The 18296-nt window shown below is 37.1% G+C and overlaps 1 protein-coding gene across 3 annotated transcripts in view; it reads left to right on the forward strand.

The window, feature by feature from the left end:
* The window catches only part of itprid2 (ITPR interacting domain containing 2), a 38641-nt gene extending 25152 nt beyond the window's left edge, over positions 1-13489 (forward strand). For all 3 annotated transcript variants that reach the window (XM_043248614.1, XM_043248615.1, XM_043248616.1), the window contains 11 exons: positions 765-1414; positions 3157-3217; positions 4048-4136; positions 4886-6421; positions 7620-7694; positions 7864-7979; positions 8883-9030; positions 9913-9978; positions 10091-10486; positions 11977-12105; positions 12603-13489. In XM_043248614.1, coding sequence (XP_043104549.1) covers positions 765-1414; positions 3157-3217; positions 4048-4136; positions 4886-6421; positions 7620-7694; positions 7864-7979; positions 8883-9030; positions 9913-9978; positions 10091-10486; positions 11977-12084 — 3245 coding nt within the window. In that variant the 3' untranslated portion in view covers positions 12085-12105; positions 12603-13489. The remainder of the gene's footprint in view (positions 1-764; positions 1415-3156; positions 3218-4047; positions 4137-4885; positions 6422-7619; positions 7695-7863; positions 7980-8882; positions 9031-9912; positions 9979-10090; positions 10487-11976; positions 12106-12602) is intronic.
* Positions 13490-18296: the final 4807 nt, after the last annotated feature.

Genomic DNA, 18296 nt, shown 5'->3' on the forward strand with positions numbered 1-18296 from the left:
CAATGCAACTTACAAATGAGGACAATAGAAGTAAGCAAGAAATATTAGCAACAACAGCAATAATATATAATATTATTTAATGTAATTATAATATAATAAATTTAGTGCTGTCAAACGATTAATCGTGTTTAATGGCATCCAAAATAAAAGGTTTTGCAAACACATGCATGTATATATTCAAGAACAATTTGATGTTTATATATATATATATATATATATATATATATATATATATATATATATATATATATATATATATATATATATATATAATTATATATATATATATATATATATATATATATATATATATATATATATATATATATATATATATATATAAATATATAAATATAGTTATGTCAATGGATGTAAATATTTTCTAAATATATACAGTATGTGTTTGTATTTATATACACATAATAGACACAGCAAACACTTATGTAAACAAAAACTTTTATTTTGGATGTAATTATTCACAATCATTTGACAACACTAAATATAATATAATGATTAGGTTTATTATATATAATACATATATAATGATATTATAATATTTGTGGTTATTGTTTTTATTACAATGTTTTGCATGTTAGTGTTTATATTATTTTAATTACAAGAGCAATTGTAGGAAACACTGCGTAAAGTTGACTGTTTCTGTCATTTATTTTTTTAATTGTTCTCTTTTTCCGAGAGTAAATAATTGAAAGGTTAGATGTTTTTGCGTAACTGTCAGTCCTAAAGCTCTCCTCCATTTTCTGTAGGTCGGTTCAGACAAACCGAGGTTCTGGCCACGGTGGCAAACGTCTTCTCTGAGATCTACTCCCAAGTGTCTGGAAGACCCATGGAGAGAATCGGCAGCGGCGACGCAGAGGCCAAAATCCCCTCTCCATTCAAAAGGAATAATTCCGCTCTAAATGCAGCCAAGATTCTAAAACGGAACATTACGAAACAGAACCTGCTGGCTTCTGCCATGGAAGGAGCGGCCAGACAGCTTTCATCGCCTGACGCTGACAACACAGAAGGTGCAAACTCTGAGGCACGGGATACAGAGCACAAACTACAGCAGAAAAGCTTTAGGAAAAAAGATTCATCTCTGGCCACAGTGACGGAGGAGGCCCAGCAAAGTATCTCAGAGGCTTTGGTCAACGGAGACGTCCCGGAAGCTTTGTCCAAGGACTCCACGTTAATGAATGGTGACCGCTCCGCTGAGACGCCAGCTCTGGATAAAGACATGCCACTTTCTCCCGTCCAGGTGAGCATCAGTCAGGTGTCTGATGAAAGTGACTTCAAGGAACTTGATCGCCAGGAGACCATCACTTCCACCCCGGATAAAGAACCGTCCAACCTGCTGTCCAACCCACACATAGCCCACCTACTCAGCCAGCCCAGAGACTCGTTTGAAATGGAGGAGGTATGCTTATCTCTCGCTTCCACTTTACCAAAACAATCCTCCCTGCTTTTCCTTGTCCATTTCTCACGCTGACAATCATCTCCAAGTTTCTCCTAGAGATTTTTTTTGTCGTAAAAACAGCAGAGGGTCATGATACTCCAAGCTAAAAATAAGTAGGGAACATGGAGCGCCTGGAGGATGTTCTGGGGATTATGGTTTAGCCTTTGATAATGTTAAAGCATGCTACTGGATCCTGATAGCAGACCGTGTTCATCGGTGATAGTCCGGCTTGCCGCAAGTTTATCAGTGGTCAACACCATGGCCTCCTACACTAGCATTTAAAGCGTGCCATTTTTGACAATAGAATATATTAGCCTATCATTTTCTGCTATTTTAACATTGCTTTCAGCATAATACATAAAAAGTTCTTTATTAATTTAGATTTTGATATTATATTACGCACTTTAGTTTAGCAAATTAAAATAATAATTATTAAAATAATTTAATAATAGTTTTTAAAGACCTATACAAATAATATTATAGTGTCTTATGTTATTAGAATTGAAAAGGGAACAATAATAATTATAATTTACTATTACTAGAAAATACCAATAGTAATAATAAACACAATTATTTATATCAGTGTGCAATCAATATTGGTACTGCTTATTTATTAATTTTTTTATTAGTAATTTATAGCAGGAAGCATATATTATATTTAGTGCTGTTAAATGATTAATTGTCATTTAAATCCTATAAAATATAAATAAAATATGTCTGTGTATACATGTTCTGTAAATATAAATCCACACACAGAATTTATTTTAATATAATAAATTTACTAAAAATATGTAATATTAACATGTATTTGCATGTCTATATTTATAATCTTATAATTTATATTATAAATATATATTTAATAAACCAGCATATTTTTCTGAAATATGCGTGTGCGTGTGTGTGTGCGTACAAAAAAAGTTTATTCTGGATGCGATAAATCACAATTGCTTGACAGCACTAATAATGTTATATTATTTGCTTTCTATTATTTTTTGAACATTAATATGTGATTAATAATAATACTTGTAATTTACTATTATTAGAAAAAAAATATTAGTAATACGTATTTATAATATCAATGTGCAATTAATATCGTTACTTCTAGTATTTTTATACATGATTGTTTTAGCAGGAAACATTGCACGCCTTTAAGTGTATCAAGTTTCAAAAAGTTAATAATTTACTCCCCCTCATGTCATTCTAAACCTGTATGACTGACTCTCTTGTGCTCTGTGGAGCACAAAAGATGATATTTTGATAAATGTCAAGGGACTCCAGTGTACTCCACATTTTTTTATGCTCTGCAGAAGTCAGCCTCATGTTGGTCGGAACCTTATGACTAACTGCGTAAATAATGGCAGTTTCATTTTTATGTTATGCGTTTAAAAAGCTAAAACAATTACAAATAAAACCACTCGCTACACTGTAACTTTGTCTCTTATAGCTCTGTCTGTTTGAGCATCCCGACACGCTATGATATAGTAACTCTGGCTCGACCTATAGTGTGAGTTTGGGGTGTGACTATCTGTTTGTCCAACCACACACTACTTTTATCAGGTCATTTTAGATGCTGGCCACTGGTCATAACGATGAAGGTTTCTAACGATGGCTCACGAGTCGCATAATTTAGGTATCTAAAAGTGGTGTAATGTTCAAGCGTTAAGTGTGATCTGTCAGACCGGTAATGATTGATTTCTTTGCAGTTGCAGAGTAACGAGGATGAAGCTCTTCCTGGTCCTGGAGGCATGTCTCGAGCTGGCAGCGGTGAGTGTGGATGAACTGCGGTTATCAGTCACATCAGCTACCAGGAAACCCAATTCGTATTTGTGTCAAAAGCTATATGCCATTTTGAATAGAAAACAAATATGTAAAAGAGATGACTTAGCAACAGGTCGTTGTGTTGGTTTTTGCTATGGTATTGTTTACAACATCTGTGAGATTCGGATTGCTATATTAGGCTTTTGAGGAGGTTTTTTTTTTTTAATATCAAGTTAAGGGGAAAAAATGCTTTCAGGCTCATTCCTCTTGAGAACTCAACAGCCGTGTGAGCAAATCCGGTTGTCATTCCCTAAAGAAAAACACAGACACTCTTCCAAGATCGGAGAGGAAGACAAGTCTTATTTAAACACTAGGCATAACTGTGATGTGTATTATCATGCTGCATACAGCCCAGCCCTAAAGAGCTAAAAGGGACTTTATTATGTGTTTTAGATGAAGTATGGATCAAGTCTGCCCTCGTGTGGTAGAGTTCAGTAGATGTTCCCTATTCAAATATGTAGAAGAATTCTGGCTTCACATTTAGTTTTATCAATAACATGTGTGTCATTTTGAAGATTTCAACATGAAATAGTTGAGCCTTGTTCGGTATTGAGCAACACTGTGCTACCAAAGCTGTATTTGTATTCAAAAATTTCTGAAATAAGTTGGGGAATTACATTGAAACAGTGATAGGAGAGCATAAATAGGTGGCAGACTGAACCTACATAATGTCATCTAAGCCTTAAAACTCATAAACGTGAATTTTGAAGTCTTTGACTGCTGGGAAATCAGTCAGTCACACTCCGTGTTGGTGCTCATGGCGTGTCTCCCTATAGAGAGGTTATTGAGGACTGCCAGCCAGCAGTCTGACAGCAGCGGGTTTGCAGAGGACCCATCCACAGACGGTTCGGGTAATCACCTGAAGGTACGTGAGTGTGGGCATAACCATCTGGGCTCTCTACAGCAAATGAATACAAAGACTCCTCGAACCCAGCAAAAAAATAATAATTTGAATTTGACTTGATATCAAAAAAGTATGAAAACTTAAAATAACTTATACACTAAAACATATTTTACAATATAAAGAAATATTATTATTATTATTATTCATTCTTTTGTATTTATTTTATTATTTATTAGTGATGTCAGATGATTAATTTTATCTTATTATACTTATTACTTATGTATACTTATGTGTGTATATATAAGGAAAATATTAACATGTATTTGTGTATATTTATATTCATATACATAAAATATATATATATATATATATATATATATATATATATATATATATATATATACACACACACACACACACACACACACACACACACACACACACACACAAAAAAAAAGTCAAGTCAAGTGCGTTTTTCTGAATATATTTCAGAAAGTTAAATTTTTATGAAATGTAGGTGAACCGAATTTGCACTTAGCTATGTTATAAAAATATTATAGAATAAAACAGTGGTGGTTCTACATCTTTAAAATGTCCTTGAAATTATGAATTAAGATGTACCAGAACTTCAAATTGTTGCGAATTAAGGGAATTTGCAAAACATAAATGAGAACAAAAATAAATTGCTGGGTTCTTTCAACAGCAACGTTTCTAAGAAGCAGACCTTCAATAGATAATGGAAGTGAAACTTCTCTCTTGAAATTTCTTAGGTACAAGAAAGCTCGGATAGCTGTGACAGCGAAACCACAGTGACATCTCATGCAGGAGAAGTTAGCACGCCCATAGCATTGGAGTACCCCAACTTTGAGAGATTGCAGGGTGAGGAAGCCCATCCTCAGTCCAACAGAGGCCCATTTATCCAGAGTGTAGCCAACCGAGAAGTCCTTGAGATCACCAGCCTGCAGATTCCCAATTCAGACTCTGACAATATTAGCACCAATGGACCGCTCCTTTCTCCTGACTCTGATAGAGCTTCCATAGTTGAATCCAGTTTCACCACAGACTCTCTAGAAGTGGATTCGAGTACAATGATAAATCCTACAACTGATTCCATCTTGGATGAAGCTCATGAAGGCAACACATCCCAGCCTGGTTTAGGCTTAGACTCCTCTGAGGATTTACGTTCATCCTCTGGACCAGATCTTCCAAACTCATTGGACCTTGAGCAATGCCACTCTACGACTCAAAGAAGACAAATGGTCCTCCAAACAGCCCATCAGAGGTCATCCTCTATGGATGAGGAACGTCCCGGCCGAGTATGGGTGAGGGACAGGAACCTGCTAAGGGAAAGCTTGGAGAGGAATCCTTTAAGGAGATCCAGCTCCCTCCCAACATCTCCGCTCAGCCCAGCTCGAGTGGTCACTTCCATGCGAATCCAACTCGGAAAGGGTTCGGTCAAGCATTGTACCCCACCCTCGTACTCGTACCGCTACGACGAGGAGACTCGCAGTGACCGAGAAGAAGTGGATTCCATCATGGAAGAAGACGAAGTAGATCATTCTGGTGGCCAGACTACTCATTTAAATTCTGCTCTAGCAGGTTGTTTAAAGATGGGCAGAGGAACGCCACCGCAACTTCTCAACGTACCCCAGCATCTGACTCGCTCTTCCAGCTCGCTTTATAGCGTCCCTGCAGACTGGCCTCAGAGGCCCTTAGGAGAAGGTCCAAACTGGAGCACATGTAGCGTCCCAAACCTTAGTCAGTTTACAGGTCCGGGTCACCCTCCTCCTCCTCCACCTCCTCCTCCTCATGGGTTCCTATACTCTCCACATCAAGGAGTGGCCTACAACTCCTCATACCCTACCAGACTTCCCCACCACACTGTCTTCCCACAACCACAGAGCTCACCTTATCCTCAGCCTCTTCAGAGTAATACATTTACTCCACCACAGGGGGCGCCGTTTACACCCCAGCACAATATGCATTACGCTCATCCTCACATTGCACCTTACAGCCCATTCTACTCACCTTATAACGTTCCTCAGGGAGCTCCCTATGGCATGCACAGCAGCCCGTATCAACCTCACATCCCTCTCACACAAGCCCACAGCGCCCCCTACAGTCTGGGCTACAACGGTTCTCCTCATCACCCTGCTGCCCCCTATAGTCATTCCTACTATCCATCTCCCCCCTACCCTTGCTCTGTTGAAATGCCTCCTGCTCCAGTACCAGCGATGGGCAGCACAGAGATGCAGCTCAGGAGAGTCCTGCATGACATTCGTGGGACAATGCAGAATCTTGGTCAGGTAAGAAGAACTGTCAAAAGTCTTTGTTTACATGACCTGATTTCATGACTCTCCAATCAATCTTAATCTGTGGTAACTGTGGTTATTAATGATGCTGCGCCTGACATGCTCTCATTAGTAATTGTTTGTGAATGAAGCAGGGTGGGATGACAGTGTGCCATATTTGATGGTAGAAACAGGTTAGCTGGTGGCTTATTTGCTGTAACACAGAAGATATATTTACCTGCGTTGGTATTTACTTATGACAGTGATTGGGAAACATAGAGTGGTAAGTGTTCCAAACAAGTCGAGACGAGAAAGAACTTCTTAAGGAATGTTGCTAGTAAAGTGGAAATTAGAGGTTTATGAGAGGCAACACTGTTTGGTAGTCGTGATAATCAACATTTTCTTGTGCTTTATTATTATTATTATTATTATTATTATTAATAATTTTAATAATGTTATTAAATAAATACATTTACATTTATTTTCTTATATAATATTAAAAAGTATTTGATTATAGTATTTAACTACATATTCTTACAAGATTCTTAGAAAAAACATACTGTGAAATGGAAATTAGAAATCATTTGAATCAATGTTATAATTCTTAAATGCAACCATGCTTACATGAAATGTAATAATTAAAAAAATTCTTCCATATACAGTTGATATGATAGAGACACACACAAATTTTTTATAATTATTTTTATATATATATATATATATATATATATATATATATATATATATATATATATATATATATATATATATATATATATATATACACACACACACACAGTTGTTTTGTTTTTAATTTCAGAAATAACATTTTTGTGTTAGCTGCATTTTTAATTTTTTTTTTAATTGAGATTGATTGGAATGCACAATGAAAAACCTGATTTTTAAAAATTAAGAAGTTATCTGTTTTCTGTTATCTGTATAAATACATACATGTATGCACACACACACACACACACTATATATATGGTCTGGGTATGTATATGAAGCCTTTGACCTGTAATAACTGTTTTGTTCTGCACAGTAATATATCTGCATAAAGTAGAACAAGGAAGTGTGTTCCGGTTTCTTGCGAATCCCACCCGAAATGCAAATAATCAGCCGAGTCAGCATTCTGCATTATCCCGGGCTCAGTTTAGACATGCTTTTCCTGTGTGACTCATAAGTCATAACCGATCTGTGGTTTTGTTGGCAGAGCTCGTCCGTGCATGGAGGGGACACACCCATTGACAGGATCAGTACACCATGCTCTGTCCAACCGCTTTATGAGGTACATCATTTCCCAAAGATAAGGCAGTCGCATGCTACTTCATTTTCATAAACCTGAGTTGCACCACTAGAAGCCTCTAGTGGTGAAATTGAGCATGCTCATACAGCTTGTGCAAGAGTAGTCTTTTAACTCATTATTTTTGTCCCTATTGACTTGCTGTGTGCTGCAGGAGCTCCAGATGCGGCGCAGAAGTCTGAATGTCTTCCGGACTCAGATGATGGATCTGGAGCTGGCTCTCATGAGACAGCAATCTATGGTTTTCCAGCATCTTAGTCCAGATGAGAGGTGAGGAATCCAAATCACAAGCCACACAGAGCAAAATCTGTCTGACTCCTTTTGTCCAAATCTCAGACACTTTGAGATTTTCTGATATAGAAAGCCAGAAACCAGTTATTTTGTGGCATGTAATACAATACAAAATGTAACCGATGTTTAATTTTTTTTTTTTTTAATAATAATAGACTTGATCTTTTAAAAAGAGCAAACAGTGAATACAGTGAGTACCATTGTTCTAATGTCTAATAAAAATATAAATATTATATTAATTTACTGTTGTACTAAATGCCTAAAGGCGGATATAGCCATAATCGGGTCATTAAACAAAAAACCCTAAAACGTTCAAACAAATCATAAATACAAATGACGTTTCAGCATATCATAAAGGGTCACGTGACACTGAAGACTGAAGAAATGATGCTGAAAATTTATCTTGTGTTATCACAGAAATATATTTTAAAACATCTAAAAATAAAAAATGTCTATTTTTATTTGGAATGTTATTATATGGATATAGCTTTAAATTAATCATAAAACCAATGACCCTAAAATGTGTGAACAAAATGTAAATACACTATAAAAAATGTGATTTTCTTATTACTTTCACTCATTAAAAATTAAGTTATTTGGAATTTAACTTAACAACCTAATATAACTTAAATTAAAATGCGAGGCAGTTTAAGTAAGTGGAAATTTTACAGCTTACTAATGATTTTTCAGTGTTGCAAAATAAAGTTGCATATCGGTACTAGATGATCACAGTGTTAAAAATATTGCTTTTATGCATCAACCTTAAATTCATATGATCGCTGCCTCCTCGAGTGACTTCAACAAATGTTCAACAGACCGTGCTCAAAAGCAAACTGATGAATGTAAGCATTACGTCTTTTATCGGGGTTTGTGATGTTGCAGGCGGGAGGCAGAACAACTTCAAGCGCTGCGGACTGCAGTCAGACAGGAGTTGCAGGAGCTGGAGCTGCAGCTGGAAGATCGTCTGCTCTCGCTGAACGAACAGATGCGCAGCAGCTCGCAGCACAGCAGCCTCTACCGACACCACATGGTCAGTGCATGTAACTGCAACTGCTACGTAATGAATTAATACAGTAATTACGCTGTAATAGCATAGCTTAGACCTGTTCCGCTTTACATGATATGCAACTTAAGGTATTTATCTTTTAAAAAGTCTTAGAACAAAACATTTCTCATTCCTGTTATAACCTCTCAGGACTGAGATTGCAGACTAGTATAAATGGGAATGCCAGTGTGAATTTCCCCAAAACTGAGATATTTTATGCATTGTGTGGTATTTAAAACATTGAGTTAAATTCGCAGCAAAAATAGTTATCACTGTAATACACAGTTAGTGTGATACGCATTAATTTTATTTGGCAAGGTTTTATTAAATTTAGACTAAAGATATTTTTAATTATTAATTAATGAAGAATGTCAGGTTTTGTTTTTTTATTTTATAATTATTTTATTATTATTACCTCTTGTACTGTTTGTGATATTTTATGTTTGTTATATGATGCCAGTACCGTACCCTTCTCGACCTGCCTCTTGTGGGATCAATAAACTTCTTAACGAGTCCTGAAAACCAAATGTATCATGGTTTTCACAAAAATGTTAAGCTGCACATCTGTTTTAAACATTAATGATAATTTTTCTAGTTTCTTGACTGGAAATGTTTCAGTGTGTGACAACGATGCTGAAAATTCAACTTTGTGTCACAGGAATACAATTTTTAAAATGTATTTTAAAAGTTATTTTAAACTAATAATATTTTACAGTATTTCTATATTTATGTTAGTAAATATCTGAGCATAAGAGACATCTTTCAAAAGCAATAGCAATTTTACATACTCCAAACTTTTGATGGTACTTTTCTGTTACTGTTATCGTTTTGTTTTTTAACCTTTAGTAACAGATATGTGTCTCTCAGGGCATGCACAGAGGTCACAGCATGGAAAGCCTGTCTAATTCCTCAGCACTGCGGGCCATGGAGCCGGTGAGTGGATTATTCTCATGTTACGGGGGCCTGTATCAGATATCATCTGCATGCCTTTTTCTGCTCTCAATTTGCTCTCATCTATTATAAATTCTTGTATGCGAATGCACAGGTGACGGACCTCCTGAAGGAGCAATTGTACCTTCAATCTGAACTGGGATATGAGGCTGTCACTCCCAGCTCAGGGCACTCATCGAGGGCGTCCAGCCCAGAAAGACTCAACCGAACGCTCCAGTCTTGCTCTCCTTCTCCACAGAGAGGCAGCATTTACCGGGCAACCCTTAATCTCACACCCACAGTCCCTCCACGGCCTGGAATGGAGGTCGCTCGACCCGTTCCTCCAGAGAGGATGGAGGAGAGCGTGACACCTGCTTCCTTGGAGTTGAGCAGAGATGAGGACGAGATGTCACTGGATGGTCGCAGGAGCAGGACAACAGAGGACTGCAGTCCCACAGAATGGAGGAGTAGAAGTGGAGGGAATGGTGACCTGCAACATCTCATACAGGAGGTGAGAACTAATGCAGCTACCCTGATAAGAAGGCTAAAATGCAGCATTGCCAACAGGTAATATTGAGAAATATCTGACCGCTAAATGCCACAAATGACCGATCAGAATTGTATGAAGTTATTTTCACCACTGATTTATTTAGTTTTTTTTTAAAGGAGTCATTACTGACTTCTGAATATTCCTACAATTCTAAGTTTGTGTCTCACAATTCTGAGAAAAAAGTCAGTATTATCTTGGCATACTGAGAAGAAAAGTCTGAAAGGAGATGCAAACATTCAATTCTTTTTGGAAAAGCCTACCTTTCGGAGATGTGAACATTCAGTTACACGAGGAAAGGCCTGAATTGCGAGATATAAACTCATTTGGGATGAAAGGTTCGACTTTGTGAAATAATTAACACTTGAATTGTGAGACAAACACTCAATTCTGTGAGGTCCGCATTGCGAGATATAAACAGTTCTGTGAAAAAAGACTGGATTGTGAGATATAAATGCTCAAATCTGCAAAAAAAGAAAATTGAATTATGAGATATAAGCACTCAATTCTGTGAAAAAGTCACAACTGTCAGTAGGGTTGTCGGATTCCAAAATTTGGAGCAAAATGTTCAGCTAATAATGCTTTAACTCTTAAACTGTGAGAAAAGTCAAAATAATTAATTACCATTATTTATTCATTCATTGATTTTTGTTCCATGGTGAAAATAATTCTATTCCATAGACTTTTCTGTTTTCTGATACTGATTCTGCCGAAGAATTAAATTAATTGCGCTTTGTCGAACCTAAAGACGCAAGGGCGGCATGCGTTTTCTTTTTCCGCCTCAAAAGAAAGCGGAAAAGGCATATTTAAGTGCGTCTTTGGCAACGTTTGAGTGAGTTCTTTGTAGCCGTAATGGCTGTTGGTGGTGTTTGTAATGATTGACGGATTTGCTCATAAAATATCATGCATCGCTTTATGCAAATTTACAAGACTGTCATGATGGTCCAGCAATTCTGATGCTTCTAAGGGAAACTTGGACTGAAGTGGATCCTTGTAGTCGCCTGGGTAATTTCATGGCCTGTAGAATGATGTAACAGCCTGGCAAGACCCGATGTTCCTCATTGGTGTGTCAATATGTATTTGACACTTCGCAGCACTGCCAGTTCTTTGGATTTCGTATATGGAGAACTGTCCAAATTGTTTAACATAAATGGCCTTGTTGTTGCATGGCAGGCCTGTAGAAAGCTATTCTCAAACAGTCTTGGGGATGCTTTTTTAGTAACAAGAGATTTAAACGCCAATTAATTTATGTCATGCAAAACTGAACATTTATTTCATGCGAAACTAGCTCGCGTCGTGGTGTGTTGCCAAATGTTTGTGTAAGTAAACAGTAAACAGATTAGGATACATATTTTACAGACTCGAGTCCCAGTGCAGCGTTTTAGGTTTGATTTAGGTTTGATTTCCTGCCTTTTAATGCAGCCTAACATCATTTCTTATTCATTCTCCCGCAGATTAAAGAAAGCATCGCACATGAAATCCGGCAAGAGATTGTGAATGAGATTCTGGCTGCAGTGTCACCGCATAGATCTCCTCTCCCAGCCAGGAAGCCCCCTGTCTAAGCATCCTAACAGAGGATGGAGGTGGGTTTTACTCGGTACAGACCTGTGATCTGTCAAATGTAAAATGTGTAATTTAACTTCTTGAAATAAGGCTGTCATGCTTGCCAAAGCTACATTTATTTGATGACAATGCAGTAAAAGCATATTATTGGGACATTAGTACAGACGATTTCTAATATTCTGGTTTGGTGCTAAAGTAATATTTCTTATTGAGAGGGGAAAAAAATTATATGTATGTATGTTTGTATGTATGTATGTGTATGTATGTATGTATGTGTGTGTATGTATATATATATATATATATATATATATATATATATATATATATATATATATATATATATATATATATATATATATATATATATTATTATTATTATTATTATTATTATTATTATTATTATTATTATTATAAAAAATTCAGCATTTTATCCTCTTAGTAGAATGCAGTAGGCAGGAAGCTCACTAGGTTTTGGAACAGTCTTCTCAATCAAAAGCACTTTTGTTTCCTTCGGCAGGTGAAGAAGTAAATCCTGTGAAATAGTCACAATGAACACTGGTTAAAGCTTTGCACTGAGAACGGCCCAGCACCTCTGGTTCGGTCTGTGAAGCCCTTCCAGACTCGACTGCTTCTGGACTTCAGAGCTGCAGGGAATCCGCTTATTTGAGTCCAGATTCCACCTTTGCAGTGGCTGAGATCGTCCGAATCCGCAAAGGGCACGCAGCTTGTCGCGGTATCAGTCTGGTACATATTACTGCAATGCAATGAGTCTTTTGGGATGTATTTAAGTATGTGATGCAGGTCTTGATGGATGTTTTCAGCGGTTGAAAAGAGTTGTGGGAGACTAAAGTTTTCTGTGTGAGTGTCTCTTTGTCTGTCTAGGACAAAAATGTCTACTGTAATCAGATTGTTTTCTAATTCAGCCTCTGTGAGGAACTAACTGTGCAATACGTTTCACTTTTTTCTATCAAACTTGAACTGACCAATCACAACTACTGTTCTACTCAAAATGCACACCGCTGTCTTCATTTCCTGTTGATAGTCTATCACATATTGTATGTATAGACACTAAAGACACTTAAGCCTTCAAAACTCATTCATAAACATTGTCCTGTGAGAAGAAAAAGCACTAAAAACTCTTTATATATGCACGCGCATTACCATACCGATAAAATATATTTTTTATTCTTGCAAACAGCAGTGGATAGTCTGTGTTAAATTATGTGTTTGACTTAATTTTCCTCAGCGTGAATGATTTTTTTTTTTTTTTTTTTTTGTCTAAGCTGTAATGAACTGTAATACTAATTGATTTTTGCGACAAAGGGAACATGTTCCCTTTCCGCTTGGGATGCATGAGGGATAATCTTTAATGCAAATCATTAATAAAGATTTATTTATTTTGTATATACACTTGCTGAGTCACAAGTTCCTGGAGATGGTGATTAGTGTTTGTATGATGTGTCATTGATTTGGAGAAATTCAACGTTGATGGGTGCCATCAGAACGAGAGCCTAAACAGCTGATGAAAACATTGCAGGAATTATCTATCATTAAACTAGATTTGGAGAATTTCAACGTTGCATCACTTGCTCACTAACCGATGCACTGCGGTGAATGGGTGCCACTGCCGTTATCACTTAGGCTAGATTGGTGGCAGAAGTCAACAGGCTTTTAAAAAATCCAAAATATTTTATTTTCGTCACCATCTTGTCTTTTTCATCTCTCTTTTCTTGTCGGATAGCTCGACTCACTCTCTTTACGTAATAAATGAAATCCGATCTTTGCCTGACTGTTCGCTTAGTCCACTGCCTTAAGCATCCACGTTCAGTTTTAATTGTTCTCTCAACAAACTAAGCTATTTTTAGTATTATTATTATTTAAAGAATTTAACTTTTGCTGCTGGTCAAATTCCATAATCCATATAATAATGCTTCCTCCAGCGAAAACATCCATCGATTTCACTTACGAATTGTTTTTATCAGCTTTTTGAACTTTCATTCCGATGGCACCCATTCGCTGATACATTGCTGAGTGATTAATGTGTTGCTAATATTCTCCAAATCTGTTTTGATAATGAAAGAAACTTCTCTACATATGTGATGGCCTAAGGGCGAGTAGATGTTTTGCAGATTTTAAGTACTGGGTGAAATACGTGTATTGCTTCTAAACTTACATCAATGTTTTAACTATTAAGACGTTTTAACGATGAGGGAAAGCATACCAGAAAGGGAATATTTGCCTCTCTGCCCTACAAGTTCCCTGTAGTCTAGATGATTTAAACACTTTTACAGCTGTAAAAACACTCAAGTTTGTATAGAAGAGTTCATATGAGCTGTACATTCGTGCAACCTCTGGTGCACCTCGGCCCATAAACATCTGAAGGGTGGATTTACAATGCCTATTTTTATTATTACGCTTTCCTTTTTGGTTTATTAATAACTTTGAAGTGAAATTTACTAACGATTGTTAATTATTGTGCCATCAACAGTTCGTTAGTCCTCTTAATCAAGTGCATTTATTCACCGCATGTTTTTAATCTTTCATTAGTTGTACACACTGGGTGTGTATTTATGATCTGAGAGGTGACTGAAGATCTTGCCCAATCCAGAAAGCGTTTGATCCAGTAACTCGGCTTCCAGAAAGTAAACATGCACTTGCATCGAACCTCATTTGTTGTCTTATGTTTATGTTTAATTATGTTATTTTGATCTCTGATTTTTCTTTTCAGAAATCAATCTTGCATGTTGATGTGCTGTTCGAGAAACACGTCTTATTATCAGTGATGAAAGCAGTGCTGCTTAACATTCTTACAGAAGCTCTGATACGTTTTTCAGAATTCTATGATGAACAGGATTTGTTTGAAACGGAATTTTTAAAAACATAAATGTGTTTACTGTCACTTAATGGTGTTTATTTCTTAAAAAAATTAAAAAATCGTAACTCGTGCCTTTGAAACCTTTGAACAGTACCCCATAGCATTTTTGATAGAAGGCCTTTACTTTTTTCAGTAACTCTGCTTTTTTTTTTTTTTTTTTTTTCCTGATTGTGCTTGTCCTTTGCGCTTAACATTTTTTAAAGCGGGCAGCATGTTAATGGCGGACTCCCACTTCTGTGTTTAGCCAAGTATGACGCTGAAATACCTGTGGGTCAGAAAAATTATTTTGATACATAACTCAATTCGGCACCACTGTTACCATGGCAACACATCTCCGAGATAGAAGGTTGGCAGGAGAGTGAGTTTGATTTTGTGGGCACGCTTGAATGGATTCACAGGGCGGCCATTAACATAAAAAGGCTACATTAGACCTAGGGGATACTGATATATATAACAGAAATGGGTTGAATAACTCGACGATCGAGTGGGATTTTCGTTTCGAGCTGTTAGAGCGGCTCCGGTACAGCAGCAAAAAGGTGTTTTGTGTTCGTCCAAAGAGGAGACAGACTGAGTAGTCAGGAAAAATTAACTTTATTACAGGCACTATTGGATTTCACTCACCGTCACGTCTAAGAGAGAGTGCTGGATATGTTTCCCGACCGCTCAATCCCACTTTTCTTCATCACTCAGCCTCCTGCTTCAGGCAAACACCCATAAACACAAGGACGTGGTTGTACTTTTGTCCTCGTGTGTTCTCGAACACACAAATGGACTCTTGGACAGGACAGCCTGGGCAGTCTAATGACATCACCTTGCTTTTTCATCAAACCTCAGTGATTTTGACAGCTTGTGTGACACAAACCTCTGCTGTTTAGATTAATTGCACTCGCTGTGAAATAAAAGCATATCTGTTAAATCTTGCATAACGCTCTGTCAGACGCACTGGGTAATAAACAGTGCCCGTTTTGTGCCTTCTCCGCCCCGTGACGTTTACCAAGCTCCAGTAATTTCCTCCCTGATACTACCTGCTCCTATTAATGAGGGTCATGAGGTCGAGCTTTAAGCTGTAAATGGGCGGCAGTGAAGACAGTGTGTAAACATGAGGTCAGGTGGTTTGGTACTGCTTGTTCCAGAGGTCAATAAGGTAACTTGATGTCAATTCATTTCTTTGGGATTTTTACACACTTTTTTTCAGAAAAACCTCAGGTTAGACCATCTGACTCCTGACTATAATAAACTATTTGTTGAATCTAGTTTAACAAGTGGGAAAAAAAAAAATAGACTGAACAATGTTTAGCCAGGGCTCTGGTGTTTTTAGAAGAGTAGAGTGGCAGTTAAAAATCAAGGACTAAATGAGCAATTTATTAAATAAAAAAAAAATTAAAAATTAAATAGCAAACAAAATTCTAAAATGTGCGTGTTGTGACCCTCCCCTTTATTGTCGTCATCACCCCATCCTTTATTCGCCGCCCTTCACCAGGTTTACGACGGGAGTGGGCGTGTCCGAGAGGAGGGGCGTGGTATTGGCCAGGCCTGGCGGCGTTTGACGAGGCACACCTGAAGCGAATTGAACCTCGTCACCGCCGCCGTTAAATACCGCGCGCGCCTTTCCTCGAGAGATCGGTCTCTTCCCCCGTGGGTCCAGAAAAGGTTCGTGAAAAAACTCGCCACGCCGCTAGAGAAGCGCGTTGTCAGACACCGTAGTCCAGGCGATGACCGCACCCGTGTACCGCTGACGGGCCAGGATGCCGAGCTGTTTATCACCTTCAACTCTACCGACCGGAGGAAAGAAGCGACGGAGATGCCAGAGACGGGAGCGCGTGCGGCCGCCGGTATCCGACAACGCGCTTCTTTGACGGCGTGGCGAGTTCCTCGGTATTTAACGGCGACGGTAACGAGTCTCGATTCACTTCAGGTGTGCCTCGTCACACACCGCCAGACCTGGCCAATACCACGCCCCTCCTCTCGGACACGCCCACTCCCGTCGGGCGTCTGGTGAAGGCGGCGAATAAAGGACGGGATGATGATGACAAAGGGGAGGGGCAGCCGACGTCGTCACAGCATATATATATATATATATATATATGAATTGCCAAAAATGACACCAATTTAATGCATCTTTGCAGAATGAGTTTTATTTATTTGTTTAACTTATGTTGGAAGCGACCTTTTGATTAAAAAAACTAACCACCTTTTTTTTTTTTTTTTTAATCATTTTATTTAGTCTATTGGTTATAGTTTTGCAAAAATACCTCAATTTCCTTCCTCGGGTTGTGTTTTAGACAGGCCTCAGACTAATGACCTATTTCAAAGCAGGCAGGTGGATCAATAGCAGTTATCTTACTGGCAGATGTCCAGTGACCCGAGCAAGCAGCATAGGTGGCGTCTGTCCTGGGTTACGGTCAGGATCAATACATGGTCACACTTTGAACTATAACAACTAATATTACACCAAAATGTACTTTTGTTATCCACAAAACAATGCCATTGCTTCTTTTACAAGGAACTGAAGAAAAATTTAATATGGAGCTAATTTCAAATTTAAGTACGTACAGTGTATATTTTACAGTACTGTTATTTTAGTATTAAAATATTCAATTTTTTTTTAGTTTGCTAATGCTTTTGCCATTTTTAATTCTATTTTTGCTTTTACAAAGTTTTATTTTGTAAGTTGCTAAACTTATTTTAATCAATATTAATCATTGTTTTCATCATTGTCATTAATTTAATCATTGTTTTATTTATAAGTTAACTTATTTTATTTCAGTTAGCTACAAAAGCAACTTTTTTTTTTTTTTTTTTTTTTTTTCCATCTAATATTTATGATTAATGTTAGCTGGAAACACTATGAATTCCATGCCTGGATTTATATGAATATAATTTTATAAGGGGCCTCCCATTATTTGTCCGTATGTGCAAACCTCAAAGTGTGTTGTTATTGTATAGCCTAAGTCAAAAAAAAAAAATTGGCAGGTCTCTGTAATATTTGATTTGGATTTATTTATTGCCTGTTTGAAACATGATAGCACACATCTACCTCAATATACCATATAATTTGAGCTGTCAGTCATATCTATGGACTAGATGGTACAGAACAACATGTGCACTCAAGTTTAATATACCTTTTATGCATAGTTTAAGTGTTGTTCAAATAACAAAACCAATAGCAATAGTGATGTTTGCCTTCAGCTAGGTATATTTAGTCTTTATTTAATGAATTTTTAAATTCCCAGATGCCTGGAAATTCCACAAAAATATATTTTATTTAAAAGAAATATTGGAATATTATTTTAATATTATACATATAACAGCACCAAAAACATCCCTCACTTTTGT

Source organism: Puntigrus tetrazona, chromosome 9 (genome assembly GCF_018831695.1).
Source record: "Puntigrus tetrazona isolate hp1 chromosome 9, ASM1883169v1, whole genome shotgun sequence".
Classification (NCBI taxonomy): domain Eukaryota; kingdom Metazoa; phylum Chordata; class Actinopteri; order Cypriniformes; family Cyprinidae; genus Puntigrus; species Puntigrus tetrazona.